We start from the raw sequence: 17,980 nt of genomic DNA on the forward strand, positions 1-17,980 counted from the left end.
CAAAACTTGGAACTAGTTAGTTCTGCCTCCCCCCTCCCCAGTTCCAGCAGGTGCTTAACGCCTGCTCATGGCTCGGCTGTTGGGATTGTGCTCCTTGCTGCTTCTGGTGGTTCCACGCCTGATGTAATTTCCATTTTCTGTTCTGCAGTTTCATGTGGAGAAGAGATCAAGTTGTGAGTCTCTACCCTTCAGATAACGGAAATGCTTGCAGCTGCCTCATCCCCTCTGTGTGAAGTGCCTTCAATGTTTGTTTATATCAATATTGTTTTTGAATTTCTCAATAGCTAAAGCATTCTTTCAAACCTCATGCTTAAGGAGTTTTGTGTTGCACTATGAGTTCAGGTTACAGAAGCCCTGTGGGAGGAGAGGGGTGCTCTTCTATTTGTGCTAGACAAGAGTTGCTCTGTTCCTGAGGGTAAGTGAGCAGCTGTATCCCTTGTTCATTAGTCGCCCCCCCCTGCATATTTGCACCAGTGGTGGTTCTGGGCCCCTCTCTCTCTTGTCATCTCTATAGATAAGGGCTGCCATATGTCAGGATTTTCCCAGACATTACAGGGATTTTCATTAGTGGAACTGACGCACTTTGTCCTGGATCCATAGCTGTCAGTGTTTCCCTTTTTTAAAAGGGAAATTCCCTTATTCCGAATAGGATTCCTCGCAAGGAAAGGGAAAAGTTGACAGCTATGCCTGGATCTCAGACAAGTCAATGGAAAAATCGTGCTTTTGGTTTTTTAGAACTGGCTCAGACGGGAGGGAGAGAAAACCCAAGCAGAGGTTTTGGAGAATTGTAGAGGTCTGTTTTAAATATGCTTTAAAGCGTGAGAAGCCAAAGCTTCTTTCCCCTTCCCCTCTGCTCGAATGTGACCAACTACAAAGTGAAGGAGAGCGAACGTGTGTCAGGAGGACACTGACTGGGGTCACTTCAGCTTTTGAAGCTGTAAGCCTGGCTGATGAGAAGTTTAAACTGAATAAATCCTTTCAGCAAAGGGAGTGCTAAGCTTTCAGCTTGCTTATCTGAACTTTAAGCAAAAAAGTTCCTGTTGTCAGAGCAACAGCCACAGGACTGGTGAAGTAGTTACTGGTCCATCCAGGGAAGAAGACAAGCTGTGTTTAGGGGGAGAGAAGGAAGAGAGTGTGATCCCTTTTAAAGCCTCAGGAAAGAAGGCACAGATCTTGCATGCATGCAAGAACTAAAGAACGGAAGGCTTCGTTAAACCACTTGCTCCTTACAGCCCTCCATGCATTAAAAGTGGGACCCACCTTTTACAGTTCCTCAAGTATTATATAAATGGGAGATCATAATATACAAAGCCATTTGATAGCTAAGAACTCTCGGCCAATTATACGTCCCTGTTAAAGATGCATCCAGCCGTTAAGTGCTCCCCAGAGCAACTAGAAAGAGCTTCCATTGCCTTAACCTAATGTGACCATAAGCAAATGTAATCTTTCGTCCACAGATAATAGAGGGTAAGGAGAAAGGGGAGAGGTAGATTTACCTCCGGTATATGATGATCTCCTATTGTTTGGGGGCAGAGAAAGAAAACTGGAGAGTGAGGTTTTTTATACTACAGTAGTGTAATTAAGCTCCTGTGGCCATTCAAATGGGGCAAGGCGTATGTGTATCTGTCCCCAAAAAGCTTAGTGGCGCCGGTTGCAAAAAAAAGTGGCATCACCCCTGTCTTCCTGGGTATCAGATTTTTAATTCTGTCTTTTACATTCTGCACTGAAGATACATAGCAGAAAACAAATCAGCAGTTAACTTGCATCTGACTTTTAAAAAATCAGTACTCCATTGCATTGACAGGTCAGGGTGCTGCTTCCTTGCACAGCCGACTACATAGAAAAGTGGGCTGAGACAGAAAATAAAAAGCCTCTCCCAGTCCTTATGCACCCTTCAAAGCCCATGTCTCTCTCCCCTGCAGGCCTCAGACCAAGGAGGTAATTTTTTTTTGCTGACCATAACGGCCTTGATGATGCTCTTTCATGCATCCCATCCCATCCCATTGCAGGGGCAGCTCTTCTCAGAAGTAGAGAAACTAACCTGACTTTGGTCTTCTGAGCATGAGCAGCAGGTCCTGCAGAGAGGGCAACTTGAGAAGGTTCACACAGCTGGGTGGAAGCAGCAGCTGTCCATCAATAAGCATACTTGGCAAGAGTTAGAAACAAGCCAGAACGGGGAAAGGGGAAAGACAAGCATCCGATCTCTGGATGAGACCAGTGCGTCCCTGAACAGAGGCTGCCCCTTGCTGAAGTGCTTTCTTCAGCCCGGCAGTCGTCCCAGGTTAACAGTATGGAAGTGAACTCACAACAAAGTCCCAAGAGCAGATCTAGGACTCCCAGTCATCTTCATCCTCTTCGCCAGCTGGCTGCTGGGGTGGTGGCAGAGGGGGGATCGTATCTGAGATGCGGCCGAAGGCGCCCGCTGGCACGTTGGGGGTGTTGCTGTCTCCTCCAGCTGCAGGCCCTTTGCCGGAGATGCCTGCGTTGGGGGGGGGGGGAAGGAAAGCACATGCTGCATGAAGCCAGTGGCAGCCGGTGAGCTAGAGGGCAAGGGAAGCAAACTAGCTCAGCAAACAGAAGCAGGGTGAACTGGGAAGCCGCCTGTCGAATCCTGTGCCAGTCCCAGGAAAGGAAGGCTTAAGGCAGGGACAGAGAACCTTTGGCCCTACAAGCTGCTTTTGCACTATAGCTGCCCCCTGTCCCAGCCAGCATAGCCAGTTGTCAGGGGTGATGGGAGAGAGAAATTCCTCATTACGGGCTTAATGGGAAGAGAATGCCTCATAGTCCTCAGAGAACACCATGGTCAGGCCTGGACCTAATTCCCTAGCAAGTATTTTGTCTTGCCACTGCTCATGTTTCCTTCTCAGGAACTCAAGGACTCCAGTATGCCTGCAGCAGTTCAGCATTTGGGACTTTAGAGAAAAGTATTATGCAGGGCATGGAGAAAGTGGATACAGAAGATTTTCTCTCTCTCTCTCGCTATCTAACGCTAGAACTTGTGTACATCCAACAAGGCTGAATGTTGGAATAACTTAGGACAGGTAAAAGCTTTAAAAGAGGATTTTGGACAAATTCATGGAGGAGGAGGAGGAGGGCTGTCAATGTGGGGGCAGTAATTTGTCCGCATACCATGGGAAGGGCAGAGAGCTCTTGTGCTTGTGTTCTGTTTGCTGCTGTCCTAGAGGCATCTGGTTGGCCACTGAGAGCAGGATGCTGGACTACATGGGCCATTGGCCTGATCCAGCAGGCTCTTCTTATGTACAGCCATCACAGCCAAGTCAGCAAAAAGCAATCTGGTGTTGCATCTTCCGTGCTGTTGGGCTGCACATGGATTTTCAGACTGTTGCAGTGAGTTTCACATTAAGAAACACAGTTGGAGCCTGTTTCACTTGGTAGGGGGCTATAGATTTTGCTCCAGATACAACAGATCTGGGAGCAAACTGAATCGTGGTGGAGAGGCGAGAGAAGAGTCCTGCCGTTGCAGTGCACCCACTACAGAAGTCTTCTAGCTGTGCTTGATTTGGCAAACCTGCCAATCTTTTGGGAGTGACATTAATACCTTTCTAGTGCAGATGAAACCTAGAGACGGTGTGAATATTCATAGTAGGGCTGGGTGCATCTGGTTTGAACAGGTCAGCCCCAATTTAAGCGAAAGGGAGCCATCCATTGAGCACTGCTCCACTCAAGCTGGGCTTGCCCCTTGCCACCCCTGCTGCCATGCCCTCCCTGCCCCTTTCCCCCACCCAAAAGGGCCTTAAAACCCTGGGGAAGGAGGAAGAGTTAACAAGCAGCAGAGGGCAAGAAGAGCAGCTTAGCTGGGATATCTGAGTGTTTATATCCAGCACTCAAGAAACCTCTTGACATTATCTGAGTGACTGATTAGTTTGGAACACTTGGAGAATCCAAATTCATTTTGACAGGGGCAAAAAATACAGCAAGCCACCCGGTTGACAGAACTTGCAGAGCAGCAGGTAATTCTACTAGTCAGCATGAGACCCTCCTGCTGGACAGGAGGGTGCAAAAGTCCCATCTAGTCCAGCATTTCCCACAGTGACCTGGGACATGGAGTGCACCTGACTTTCCCCCCCAATGTGGAATCTCTCTCTCTCACACACAGAACTGTTTTTGAAGGTTTGAAAAAAGTGCTGGGGGGAATCTAAATCTGCATAATGTGTCACTTGGCTCTGAACCCCTTGATCAACTGCAAGAAGAAAGCCATACTTTCTGCCATCAGGAGGCTCCCTAACTTTTTGCCTTGCTAGAAACCTGGAGAGGGAACAGTTTGATGCATCTTAACATACCTTTGCGCCGGAGGACCAGTTTGTTGAAGAGATCTGACATGAGGTCTCCACCCTGCCCTGTGGCTCTCACTGGGGGGAAACAAAACCACAAAATCAGACAGACGATAACGGAATGCAGAAAGTAGCGGAAGTCTGCTGGCAAATAGATAGATAGGTAGTACTTGACAGACTTCATGTTTAAAAAGTCAATGGGAAACCTGGTGGGATTGCTCTACCTGCACCGCTCTGAAAGTCGGTAGCAATATTGGTATACAATACATGGGCAGGGCTATGAGTGTGTTGCAGTGCCAGAGGAGCACAGAAACCAGGTCCAGAGCTTTCCTTTTAAAAAGCAAAAAGGTTCTAGCTCTCGCGGCTGGGCAGATTGGGACAAAACCTAGCATTAGTTGACTCAAAAACCCCTTGTGCTTGTCTCCCTGCCACCTGCCCTACCAGACCAAATGGGCCCTATTAGCGCCACACAGCTTATTTGAACCAGGCCTAAGGAAATGCAAGGCTGTGATGTAGCCCAAGCAGAGAGTGAAGAGGGCTTAGAAAAAGGCTAAGCCACGTTTTTAAGAGGCCACTTCCTCTAACCTGCCTCCTTGGTTCTCAGTATGAGAACGCTTCCCATAATAACCTTTCTAACCAGCAGCCAAGTCATTCCTAAGGAAATGCAGTAATGTAGTCTTGCAGTTGGAGGTTAAATGTGGTCAGTAAATACAGGGTCCAGTCTGCTGGAGGAGGCATCTTAGGCTCCGCCATGTTTGATCGCATTTGACACAACCCATTGGTTCTGACTGGGGGAGAAACAGAACAGGGAGAGCAGCCAGCACCTTGTTCTTGCTCCTTCTGCTTCTTCTTTTCCAGCTTCCGCTCTTTGACGCTGCGGAGGTTGGCCTTCCCAATGCCGCCAGCCTGGCGGATGGACTCTAGCAGAGTGGCCCTGCCGCTCGACGGGTTCACAACCTCCTTTGGTGCCCCCTGAACAGCAGCTGCAGAGAGGGAGAGAAATGGGCTCTTCAAAATACCCGCACTGTGGTCCCCAGCAGTGACTGCATGCCTGAATTGGCTTTGGGACCGGTCCAAAAGGATGCGGCAAGATGCCTTGCTAAAGAGCTCTGCTGTTTTTGCCCTGGGAACTTTGGCGTTCTTGTGTCGTGGCTTCCTGAGCATCATGTTAAACCACTCCACTCCCTCCCTCAAGGTCCCCCTGCTCTCTAGGTTCCAATCCCAGGGGAGGGACTAAGGGCCTGCTGGTGTCCTTTTCCAAGCTCGAGAAAATCTTTAAAGGAGAGGTCAGGCTAACTACAAATTTAACAAATGCTGGCGTAATGGCTAGAGAGATTGAGCTGCAAACCAGGAAGTCCTCGGTCCAACTCTCACCCCAGCCCTGTACTTGCTAAGTGGACTTAGGTAGGCCACTGTCAGCCTCAGCTCCTCCCCATTCCTTCTGCACCCCAAGTCTGTCATATGGGGGACAGTAATGAGCAGGGGTGTGGAACCTGTGGCCCACCAGATGTTGCTAGGCTTCAACTCCCATCAACCCCAGCCAGCATGGCTCAATGGTCAGAGATGATGGGAGTCGAGGTCTAGCAATATTCCCCACCCTTCTACCTGCAGGGCTGCAGGTTAGCCACCCCTGTTGTAAGAAATACAATTAGACTGTGCATATTCATGAACATGTGAAAGGGCTATACAATTGCATTACAATTAAATCTTCCAAATAACCCAGAAGAGTGCCAGCCTTACCTGACGATGCTGCACTGCTTTCTTTGCTCCCTTGAGACTTGGACAGAGGTGGGGCCTGAGGAGGGGGTGGGGGAGGTGGAGCACTTGCTGGTGGTGGGGGTGGAGGTGGGGGAGGAGGCGGTGGTGGGGGTGCACCCTCCTGAAGATCTGAAAGAGGGACATCGGAATAAAGATTAACAAAATGAAAGGGGAGTGCAAACGCGAGCCCTCTTTCCGCATCACTAGTCCTGCCCCCTAGACGGAGGGTGCTGAAGCTGTGGCCCTTTAGCTCTTACTGAACTACAGCTCCCATTGCTCCTGACCATTGGCCATGCTAGCTGGAGCCAATAGAAGGGAGTTGCCAACATCAGGAGCACCACAAGTTTCCCAACCCTGTCCTGGATGCTCCAGAGTTTTCAATTCTGCAGGCCTCTAGGACAGCAATTAGTTGTACCCCCCATGTTTCAAGAAAAAACACAATTATCACACACATGGAGGGGCGGGGCGGAATGCAATAGTAATAACTCACAGAAGGAAATGGTCTGGCCCCTCGGCAACCAAATCAGACACTGTCACAACCCCAAACCTCCTAATAAACAGGACCACCATACAAGTCAGCCCCAAATCACTATTCCCCAATGTTCACCAGAACCATTAAACTAAATCAAGGGTGTTCTGGGTCTAATAATTAACATCAGGAGCAGAGATCAAGGGTCATCGCTTCCTACTTAAAATGAGTTGGCAGTCTGCAAACCTGGCAGCCCTATTCATTCCCCTGCGTTCAGATGACATAGTAAGAAAGCATACGGAGACAGTCCTTTTGGATACGCCGCTTGTGTGTAAAAGAGCTAACATCGGTATGCTCTCCCTTTCCTTCCACCTACCCTTCAGCAACAGACAACGAATAATGTAGAAAGTTAGCAGAACTTGCATAGGATTCTACTTAAGGCAAGAAGAGCCTACTGGATCAACCAATGGCCATTCTCACAGTGACCAGCTAGATGCTTGTGGGAAACCTGCAAGCAGGACCCCAGCACTAGAGAATTTTCCCCTCTTGCAGTTTCCAGCAGCCGGTATTCAGAAGCATTGCTGCCCGTGACTGTGGAGGCAGAGTATAGCCATCTTGGCTGGTTAATGGCAAAGAAAGGAGGAGGAATACCTTGCCGGAAGGGCTCTGCAGTCTCGGTGCTGAAGGTGGGGAGATCCAGTACAACAGGGCCAGGAGCAGAAGGTGCAATGCCAGGCCCAAGGTCAGCACTGTACATGAGGTCAGCAGCAATGCCAGGCAGGTCAGGCAGATAGGAAGGCACATCTATCTCGGGCACCTGCCCTAGATCGGGCACGTAGAAGTAATTTTCAGCCACCTGGAATATACACAAAAAGTGAGACTATTAGTTGTGGTTAACAGCAAGATACACACACACCAAGCAGGACAACCAGGAGGAACATGGGGAGAAACGGCAACCAGAGTCTCCCTCTTCTCAGACCCTGGAAAAATATGTCATAGTATGATAAACTGGCATTTCTTTTTTTAATGTACGTGCTACTGGCCCTCGCCGGTTTCTTGGCAAGCTCACGGTGACCCTTCTTTCTCTGAAATCAAATGTGAGGTAGTTAAGAGCTAACAACAGGCCTCTCAGAAAGGTGTGGGGAGACAACGGATCTCTTTCAGAGGACACCCTCATCACCAACACCTGGAGCCTAGCCCTGGGAAAACAGGCCATTGGGAATCTCTTCACCTGCACCAAAAAAGACCACCTTCCCCTCTGTGAACCTCCCCAGACCCCGAGATAAGTCCTCTGAGGTCCTTCTCTTCATGCCACATCTGAGGGAGGTGTGGAGAGTCATGGCAGAATGGGATGTCTCTCCAGCAGCCTGCAACTTATGGCTTGCTTTCCCCAGAAAACTCTGCCTGGCACCAAACAGTTCATTTCAGCATCAGGCAAATGCATTTTTTGCATTCCTGGACAGCATCAATGATAACAACAGTACTATTAAATCTGTTTTTAATAACGTTTGTGTGATTTAATCACTGCAATATTATTCTACGGTGGTTATAAATTGCTTTGGGACATTCAGAGTGGGAAGCAACGCACACATTTAAGAAACCTAAACCTTCCCTGCCTCCTTAACCTCACACCCCAGAATGTCTCACCTGCTGATCCAGCTGTCCTCTCTTGGTGATGGAGAGCGGGGCATCAAAGAGCTTCTCTTCTGTCTCTGTCGCCAGAGCCACATGGGTCTTGGTTACCGCTCCAGCCAGAGGATCAAGGAAAACATACTTCTTGTAACTGGCCACAAAGAAGGAAGGGGGGGAAATCATATTAGTCCATCTCAACCAGAGCATAGCAGACTCACACAGCCAGGAATGTGGGACCAGACTAAAATGAAAATGAGTTCCTGCTCCAATTATCAGGATTTCACCTTCTTGCAGACTCCACAGAGAGCCAAGAAATGCTGCCACAAGCCTGAACCTGCACAGATCTCCCTCAAAACAACACAACAGACAGCAGTTCTACCTCTGATTTATTGTGGGATAACTAACAAAACTTATTTGAAAAAATTAAAAAAGAATTTCAAAAACAGTAACCTTGAAGAGTCAGACAACAGCAACTCACAAGTCGGAGGAAGATTTGAAACATCTGTATCTTCACTTCCTTAAATTTTGTTCATGCTCCCTAGCCAGATCATCACTGTTCCCATTTTGCTGATGAAAAACCAAGGTTAAAAGATTCTACCTTGCCCAAGGAAGCTGCAGCAGAGACAAACATCTAAAATCCTCACATTTAATTCACTGGGCCACAAAACTGCATAAAATTGCACCAGCTAGGGCCCAAGGCAAGGGCAAGTATTCTTCCACAGGCATAGAGCAGGAACTGAGATCTGAGGGTACCATAAAGGGGAACTTGAAAGAGCAGGGACACATCTATCAACCTGTTGACATTTCTTCTGCTCAAACCTCCCCCCTCCCCCTCCCCCTTCATTTCTTACTTTTTATACTGTTGTCCAGGGCAAATCCACTGCCCCAAGAACACACCTCTTTCAAGTGCACACGCAGCTGGTGCTTCAGAATGTTATAAGCACAATTATTTATGAGAAGACAAAAAAAGAAAAAAGGGGGGGCGGAAGGAACAAGTAGATGGTGGGTGGGAAGTAGGGAGGAGAAACCTCATAATAGGAAGAGGCTGGGGAGGAAACCAGGCTTCAGATGGGTGGGTTTCACAGGGAGAAACAGGGCTAAGAGGGATTCTCAGGTGTGGCTGCTTCAGAAATAAAACAAGTTCAGCAGGTGTAATGCAGTTCTGCCTTGCCCTAGCCTGTTTCCTTTAAGACAGCCACATTCTCCAGTCCTCCACTATGTCCATTAGAAAAGTCACAGCTCCTCCTGAGAAGCTGGCCATCTACAAGGAAAGCTGGACCACTTGGGCAGGAATCAACACTGAAGCTGCCCAATCTCTTAATTTCCAGAAAGGTGTCGTCTGCACCTTCCTGGCTATGTGTAGCCTCTCTGACGGGCTACCCTGGAGTCACATGTCAATCAGGAGCCCATCCAGGCTAAGAGCCCTTACAAATAAAATCCTGCAACCAGCTGCAGGGGCTGCCAGCTTCAGAGATTACAGTGTGCTGTGTTTGTTTGCCTAGTTTAGAATGAATTAGTCTAGTTCGGTGTTTTATTACCCTTTGGATTGTGCACACTCTCTGTTTCTCCCCCTTCTCTCCACTTTTTAAAAATGCACCTCTTAAATAAACTGCTTAATTGGATTTCTGGGCTGTACTGGTTACTGGGCACACTCAGGTGTTGGCTGTCCCTCATGTTGCTTGGACTATTTCAACTAAAAAAGGTACGCTACTGGTTTAACGTGTGTGGGAGATCAGAAGGGGTGACAGGCCAAAGGGACCAGGCAGACTTTGAATTTGGCTGGCAGTCTCCTGACTCCCAAGAAGACCACTGTAAGGCCATGAGAATCCTTCATCCCTTGCCATAAGTGAGTCGTGGCAAGAAAAGAAAAAAGGAGGGGAGGTTCATCTGTTGGTAGTGAGCTACTGTATTGGGTTGGGGCTGCAGAAGGGTGTCACCGTCCTTCACAGCAGGTATTTCAGTCCACTTGGGACTAGCAAAAAGCATCCATTAGCAGGCAACACTTACAGGTTCTCTGTGGTATTGAAGAGCAGCAGAGAACTCAGAGAACTAATATTCCCAGGGAGGCTTCCGAGACCTTCTTCTGCATCGTCTTCCTGATGGACTTTTGCAGTGACACAAACTGGGAAGTACTTCAGTTTCTCCTGCAAAACAGAAGCAATGCAGCTGTCAACAACGTAGACGAGGCGGCGGGTTCTTTGCCCATTTCCCAGGAAATGGGGCGCCACCTCTGTCTCTCAAGCGCATTGTACTGCTTGCCACACTTTCTGTTGGGTTGAGAGGGGTGGGTGGGTCAAACAACATTGCTCCTTCCCTGTGCGCTCTGGGGTTGCCTTTGAAAGAGACATTGCTCCAGTTCAGGGAACCCCCTGTGCAGTCCCCACCAAGGTTGGAGGTCAGGTTTTCACCCACCCACCCATGGCAACTCTGTCCTCCAAATATAGCACTGCATTCTCCCCTCCCACAAATGCACAGGAATGATTACAGCCAAGTACTTAGATGGAAGAGAGGAAGAAGACGTTTTCTCTAACACTTCACAGGTAAAAAATCAAGACACGCAAGCTGGCCTCCCTGTCCTCCTATCCCATTTCACCATCTCACCTATTCCAAGTGCTGCCTGCCATGTCTTCTTTGACTCTGCAGTAGCCTCCCCTGCTCTCTTCCCAAAGTCAAATGGGTGATTTGGAGGTGGGGGGAGATTAAAGATAGAGGGGTTTGGTTGGTTAAAGGTATGAGTAGTTCAGAGTCTTGTGAAAACCCAAAAGATGACTTGCCCCTGCATAGATCTGTTAAGATAGCTCAGATCATTTGGGGAATTTTGCCCATGGCACTGCAGCCTTCAGAGTATCACAGGGTGGTGACCCTCAAAATATTCATTTCCCCACCATTGCTCCTGCACTGTGGAATGCTCTTCCCTTCGCTGTACGCTGAGCAGCACAAATCAGTTGCTTCAGATGTCTTGTAAAGACATACCTTTTTGCCCAGGCTCTGTGTGACCCATAAGACTGGACCCTGTTACTACTGAATTCCTGCTTCATCTGTTTTCATAATGCCATTGAACTTGTTTTTATGTTGTATTTCTGTTTTATGATATTGCTTTATTGGAAATATAGCTATATCTCATCAATAAAACACACACTCTCTCTTTTTGTCTCTCTCTCTGTGTACACATATATACCTAGTAGTGCAGCAATAAAACTGCTAGCACATTTGCAAAAAGCTAAGCAGGGTTCCATATGGTTTCAAATTGGATTTGGTTGGACTAGATGACCCTCGGGGTCTCTTCTAACTCTATGATGCTATGATATATGGTACACATACACACATACTTTTGAGTAAGGGAGAGAGAGACTCTGTAGATAAACTGAAATACACTGAGAAATGAACATCTTAACACGTTCCAAGGTAAAAGGAAAGGACGAACTGTTATTGGGGAAGGGGTCAATAAACTTCAGAAACAAAACCTTCCCTGAGAGCATTAATATTCATGCATCAACATTTAATTTTTAAGCACCACAGAGTGCTGATGCCTTTGCTAGCAGCATTCCCTGTCCTCGCTTAGTCCTGGAGCAGCGAGTGGTTGCAAAAGCCTCCCTTTGATAAATTTCAATTAGCACTGCATGCCTGCCACTCTGTCTGATGGGTCTCGCTTCGCATCTCTCATGACGGTGTAGCTTCGCTCTTGCCTCCCTGCTATAGCATAGGTGTGATGGGTTCAGCAGGTATTCAAACATCAAATGGAGAATTATACTCCACTGCGGTGCTAGCTCTACAGAGGTCTTCCCAACTCGTACTTTCCAGATTTTTAAATTGGAGCCTTGCACATGGGAAGCGAAACAGACTAGATTGCCCACCCAGCCCAAAGCAGCAGTGGCTCACTAAAATTCTTGGCAGAGATCTTTCCCCGCCATCTGCTAACTGATACTCTTAACTCAGTGGTGGAGAGTGTTGTTTTTGCTTTGTTTCATGAGAATACGTGAGAGTTGAATGGCCATCTTTGTGAGGACCAGCAACATGCTTCCAGATATGCCTGCTATGTGTTCTTCAGAGAGATGCACATGGCATATTTTATCAGCCTCCCTTTGACAAATGCCACTGGCAGACTCCAGCGGACTAGCGAGGGCCAGAGGGGAGCAGCTGGGAGCAGCCCTGCCTTTGGGTGGGCTAACAAGCTCTCCGCACACTTCCCGTGACTTCCGAGCCCAGTCTGAAATATTCATGTCACTTTTTACTGTGACAGACTCTGCTTCCATTAAACTGCAGGAAAGTTTAAGGCGCTGAATAATTCAAAGGCAGCTTTATTTTTGGGTTCTCTAGGAAGGAGGAAAGAAAGAGTACTCCCCAGAAGCAGTTTATAGTTGATCTCTGGTCTGAAAAAAAAAAAAAGAGAGAAGAGTTTTCCCATCTGTTCCAGGTCCCAGAACTGCATGTTAGCCACGTCCGAGGAAGGCAGCATCACATGCTAGCACTCCTCTTGAGGATAGAACGTTTCCCTGGCTAAAATAAGACCTGTAAAATGATTGGTGAGCTATATTGCTTGCCACTCTTGGGTACTTAACTGGCTGATTCTCCACAGCCAACAAGGGAATCCCAGAGGGAATCCTAAGAGCTGGAGGAGATGCCAGTTGCATTATAAAACTTACTTGCTAAAAGGAAAAATACTCCAGGTTTGTGGGCACAGACTCTGGTTCAGTAGCTCCAATGTTCTAGCGAGGGCACAACACTCTGAAATTGAGCTCCTTGTGAATAGGAAGCTCACGTTATGGAGAACACCTTAAGAACTATCCAAAGAACTTCCTAGGCATAAGAGTTTGAAAACCTCCGGACCAGAGCCTGGGAGAAGTAGACAATTACCAAGGGAACTGAGATCTTCTTTCCTCTCTTCTTCCTTAGCCTGTCCATGTGGGCCCCAAAACAACTCAGAAAGCAGTTTGTCCCCCACCTTTGGGTGACACAATCAGTAGGAGACACGGATGCACGGATGTGCATGCATGCACACACACTTGCCACCCTGATTTGGTACCCTGATACAGCAACAGGGGTAGAGAACCCTCCTGTTCTCTGCCATACTTCTGATTCCTTAGGGTTCTCCTAATGCTATTCCTGCCGCCCCAATTAAGGCTTTCATCCACACATCCCAACTGTTCAAAATCCAAACCCGTCCCTGCGGATACAGGATGCTGGCAAGCTGCCCGTTCACCTTACCTGCAGAGTTTTCTCATCTAATACTCTGTGCTTGCTCTGAATCTTGCGCCTTGGTCGTTTCTGTGCATCCAGGTCTTCAGCACCGGCAAAAATAGAGGAGTACTCTTGCAGCCGCTCGGGAGCAGGGTATTTGGAACTGGAGAACACCTGGGAGGACAAGCGCAAGGGGAGAAATAGAACCCGAACAGGAAAAGGGCATGTTGCCTGGACACATTCAATGTGGCGATGGAAAGTGAGCACATGTGGGATCAGTCTGTTAATGCAAAGCTAGGACTTATGAATGGCATTTGGGTGCCTTCAATTCCCAGCTTTTAATTCCTTACCCGTGCAATAAACCTACAAGTCATGCTGAGGCACTCTGAGATATGAAATATAATTGCAAAGAAATCACTCCCCCTTTTTGACTCATTTTAAAATGGCTTTTTACTGAGAATTAGAGTATAGTCTCCACTGAGGGGGAAAAGCTCCATTAATTAGTTCATCTTGCCACCTGTGAGTGTCTGGTGCCAAGGTCACAATGCGCAGGACTTAACTGAGCAGCTGCATGGTCAACCAGAATGTAGATTTTGTACAAAAACGTACACCCTCCAGCGATGGAGGGGAGATGCCCCAAGACCCTGATTGGCTAAGCAAAATCTACCCTTCTCTATATGCAGAGTGCTTTGTATTAAAATGGTCTTTGACTTTGGTCTGATGGCCCTGGCTCAAAGAAGGGTTGTGAATTGCAACCTCTATGCAGGCCTGGGTGTAGCCTGCTACCTCAGTGGGGCCCATAACTTTAATGGTTGGTATTAGGGCGAGAGAAGCTGGCTTTGTTATTTCCTCCTCTGCACTCGAATTCCTGAATGCATTTTTGCACCGTGAGCCTTTTCTTAGTTGTCTTTTATTGGAAGTGGATTTTATGCTTATACCCTCCTTAATAAAGTATTGCACTTATCCTGCTGTGGCTCTAAATCTGGTACCTGTGTGCTTGGCGTTATGCTGTTGAATAACTGTGGGCTCAGGGCTCAAAGGACAGCGATTGGTCTGTCTTTTGCCTCTGAGAATCCCAAGGATGTCCAGAAAGAGCCTGAGTTTCCCCTGGCTCAGGCCGGGGGACTAACAGGCAGCAGCAGGTACTACCTGGCAGGGTTGGTTTTTACCATGGTCATTCAGCATCCCTCTTCCAAGGAACTCCTGAACAGGTGGGATTGTCTAAGGGCACCCTCCCAGGAGAACCCTTTACAACAATGCACTTAGTGGACTCAAAATCATAGGCATAATATGAGAATGGAGCACTTGCCATGTCACTAGCGAGACCCCTTGTGGGTCAATGTGATTCCAGACGGGGGAAATCAGTTTAAGCCCTGTCTCAGCTAAACAGTTCCCCAGTGACTGTGGGCGAACCCTCATCTCTGACTTGTAACGCTCAAACTCAGCCATTTGCTAATGAAAGAAAGATAGAAATACTGCAAAGCACTTTATGCACTGGGGGAGGGGGAGAAATGCGGCTGAAATAATAAAAGAGAAGAGGACTTTGGAATATTGGAAAGCAGGGGCATCTATTGAGGAACATCCTTTGGGCTCAGTAATGCTCTAGGATTTAATAGGAGAAACTGAATTGGGGAGATTAAAGGCAATAGAATTCCACCCCCACTCCTCCAAAAGGAGAAGAGAGGCTTGCTGCAGATGAGCTTAGAGCTGTGCTTCAGCATAAGAGCTCTGAAAAATTCCAAACACCTCAAATTTGTGGTTGTGATGCCCTGCATTTTTCTGCCAGTGAAAACTTCCTCTTCCTCCGACCCAAATCAAAGGATAACTAAAGTCCATAAAGGGGACACTGGTGTTACATGTAGGGCCCCAACTCCCAGAAGCCTCAGCTGGCAAGGGCGATGGTCAGGGAAGATGAGAGCTGAGGTCCACCAATATTTGGAGGGCATCACATTGGCTTTCCTTGCACGTGGAATGTATTTGGACCATCAGGTCAGGGAAAACATTTCTTCCAGTACAGACGCCAAATGCAGGGGGTGAAATCTAGACTGGGCAACTGCAAGAATCCACCGACACCAGGATTCCCATCAATAATTAGCTGGACCCTTTAGTCAAACCAGTGTGAGGGATTTCAGAAGAGTAGCCACAGCAAGCATGCGGTACCTTGATAGCTTTCTTGCTGCCCTTTATCTTCTCGATTTTGGCCTGAGCAAGAGTGACTCTCTCATCAATAGCCCGCAGCTGTTTCCGGCTAGTCTCCACTTGCTGGGAAATCCTAAGAAAGAATCCAACGTTCAGACGAAATACTCAACTGTTAAGCCAACAAACCACTTAACTGCTCAGCCACCCACACTTTTCAGACTTTTCCTGTGACCTCCTGAAACCAGCTTCTGTGTTGCTATTTCTGCATTTGTCTGCAGCAGGGGTGGGGAACATTCTACAGGCTGAGGGCCACATTCCTTTCTGGGCAGCCTTCAGAGGGCCACATTCGGAGGGTGAGGTCAGAGACAAAAGTGGGCAGACCAACTAATGCAAATTTTACCTTTATACACACATTCACACACCCCTCTCTAACCTACGTCTGGAAAAACAAGAGGCGTTATCAGAGTTCAGGCACACATTATGGCTGGGAAAGGCCCTTTGAGTGTGAAATTGGGCTACTGAAGGATGTGGCCTGCAGAGAGTTCCAAGGGCCACACAGAGAGGCCTGGAGGGCCGTATTGGAGCCCTGGGCCTGAGGTTCCCCATCCCTGTGCTACCGTCAGTTTGCGTCTGCCAAACATTTTAGCTTTCTTGGATCTCAATGTGGTTGTTTACACTGTCCTCTATAAACCACCTCCAAGATTTGGCAGTGCTGAGTGACCAGGCGAACACTTCGCTTGTGTTAGATGACAAAAGGATTGAGCAAGCGACAGGGTTGAGGGTCTGACAGTGCTTGGTTTTGTTTTGATGGGAAAATATTAGAATTGAGCTCCGCTGGAGTGGCAATGTAGTGGGCAGGCCAAATAACTAACATTGCTTCATTCTGCACCTGCCTTTACTCCCTCCCCGCATTAAGAAACCTACCCCTCCCACCCAAATTTAATCCTTCCGAGCTTTTCACCAGTGCCAGCAAAATCTCCGCCCGAGGCACATACAAGTGCTCAAACTGCATATAAGATCCCCAAGTCAATAATCCAATTGTTGCTGACTAAGGGAGGTGTACAAAGTGATTGTTACTGCAGCCTTGCTAGGGCAGCAAATTCACAACACATCTGTAGAGAACCTAAAAATAAAACCAAGAAACTGAGGGATACACACTGTTACTTGTGCACTGCATCCTAGAGTAGACTCTATACTTACAGGTGTGACTATGAGCAAGAACACTTTGATTTTTATTTATTTCAACCGTAGTTTGGAACTTTCCCTGCTATTTACTGTCACTGAGTATTTGTAATATTTCATAAAATATTGTAACAAGAAGAAGAACACTTTGATTTCGAAAGCTGCCTCACAGTGAACAATGGCACCTCCAATAACCTCCACCTGAAAAGGAAAAAACTGCTCAGCTGAGCATGCCAGCATCATTTTACCTTTTCATTTTCGAATGAATATGTGCCTTATTCCAAGTCAGACTAACAGCATGCCCACCCAAGTTCTATCTACTCTGAATGGAATAGGCTTTCTGTGGCCTTCGGGTCTGATATCTTAAGATCCCTAAACTCAAAACCCAAAGGACTAAACCTGGGATCTTAAATATGCAAAGCACATGCCTTTAAGCCTTTCACATTTTAACTCCTGGGGTAGCTCAATTGGTAGAGCAATGAGACTCATAATCTCAGGGTTGCAGATTCAAGTCCTGTGCTGGGCAATAGATTCCTGAATTGCAGGATTTCTTCATTGCAGGGGGTTGGACTAAATGACCCCTAGGATTCCTTACAGCTCTACCACTCTGTGATTCTATTATTCTTCCTTTCTGTCCTCTTCCCACATGATACTGATATTGTTGCAAGGGTTCTCAATCCACAAAGGAAGCAAGTCAACACTCAGAGCACCAGGGCAATGAGTTGTGACTAACTGAAGCTCCATGGGGTTCAAACAGGAATTAAGGATGAAGACAGAGAACATTTTAACAATTGAGAAGTCACCACATCATGCATGTGACCACTTGGTAAGCTGGTCACTGGTATTGCCTTCCTCTTCCTGCTCCTTAAATTTCTGACCAGGTACAGAAGCTTGCCAAGGTTTCCTTCCCAAGTTGCAAGCCAATGCAGATGACTTACTTCCCAAGTGGTTACAGGGAATCACAACCACAGTGTAACAGCAATGGCAAAAATTACTTGGCAAACAGCCATCTGCATGCACCCAATTGTAGTTGGGCTGTGATCTGGAATGTATTTTATATTCACCTTATACTATAGGGCTTCCTTGACTTAACCAGCTGGAATACAGTGTTATGTCTCCTCTCTAAGTACAGCCTGAAGTTCTGCTATGAAAAATCAAGGATTCCTTTCAGGTGAGTCTTAAGGACACATTTAGAAAGAGAGAGCTGCAGAGGTTCTTTCTTTAAGAGGCAGATAAAGGTGTGAGTCCAACCTACAGTTCAAACAAACCAGCATCTGCCCCTTTTCTCTGAATTGCAAAAGCACTAGAATATAAATCTGTTCAAGACAGA

The 17,980-nt window shown here is 47.3% G+C and overlaps 2 protein-coding genes across 11 annotated transcripts in view; one reads left to right on the forward strand and one right to left on the reverse strand.

Moving 5' to 3' along the window:
- The window catches only part of DDX11 (DEAD/H-box helicase 11), a 33,652-nt gene extending 33,350 nt beyond the window's left edge, over nt 1–302 (forward strand). For all 6 annotated transcript variants that reach the window (XM_083572310.1, XM_083572312.1, XM_083572314.1 and 3 more), the window contains one exon: nt 149–302. In XM_083572310.1, coding sequence (XP_083428436.1) covers nt 149–196 — 48 coding nt within the window. In that variant the 3' untranslated portion in view covers nt 197–302. The remainder of the gene's footprint in view (nt 1–148) is intronic.
- WASHC1 (WASH complex subunit 1) overlaps nt 1–17,980 on the reverse strand; it is a 65,001-nt gene that overhangs the window by 8,029 nt on the left and 38,992 nt on the right. For 3 of the 5 annotated variants that reach the window (XM_083572376.1, XM_083572372.1, XM_083572375.1), the window contains exons 3-11: nt 15,490–15,601; nt 13,357–13,503; nt 10,159–10,295; nt 8,167–8,302; nt 7,171–7,375; nt 6,033–6,179; nt 5,117–5,275; nt 4,302–4,370; nt 1,681–2,479 (exon numbers count right to left, since the gene is read on the reverse strand). In XM_083572376.1, the coding sequence (XP_083428502.1) occupies nt 2,328–2,479; nt 4,302–4,370; nt 5,117–5,275; nt 6,033–6,179; nt 7,171–7,375; nt 8,167–8,302; nt 10,159–10,295; nt 13,357–13,503; nt 15,490–15,601 (1,264 nt within the window). In that variant the 3' untranslated portion in view covers nt 1,681–2,327. Of the gene's footprint in view, nt 1–1,680; nt 2,480–4,301; nt 4,371–5,116; nt 5,276–6,032; nt 6,180–7,170; nt 7,376–8,166; nt 8,303–10,158; nt 10,296–13,356; nt 13,504–15,489; nt 15,602–17,980 lie in introns of those variants that run through there. The other 2 variants (XM_083572374.1, XM_083572373.1) reach the window with 1 other exon arrangement.

The sequence above is a fragment of the Podarcis filfolensis genome, assembly GCF_964270895.1.
Source record: "Podarcis filfolensis genome assembly, chromosome: 10".
NCBI lineage: Eukaryota > Metazoa > Chordata > Lepidosauria > Squamata > Lacertidae > Podarcis > Podarcis filfolensis.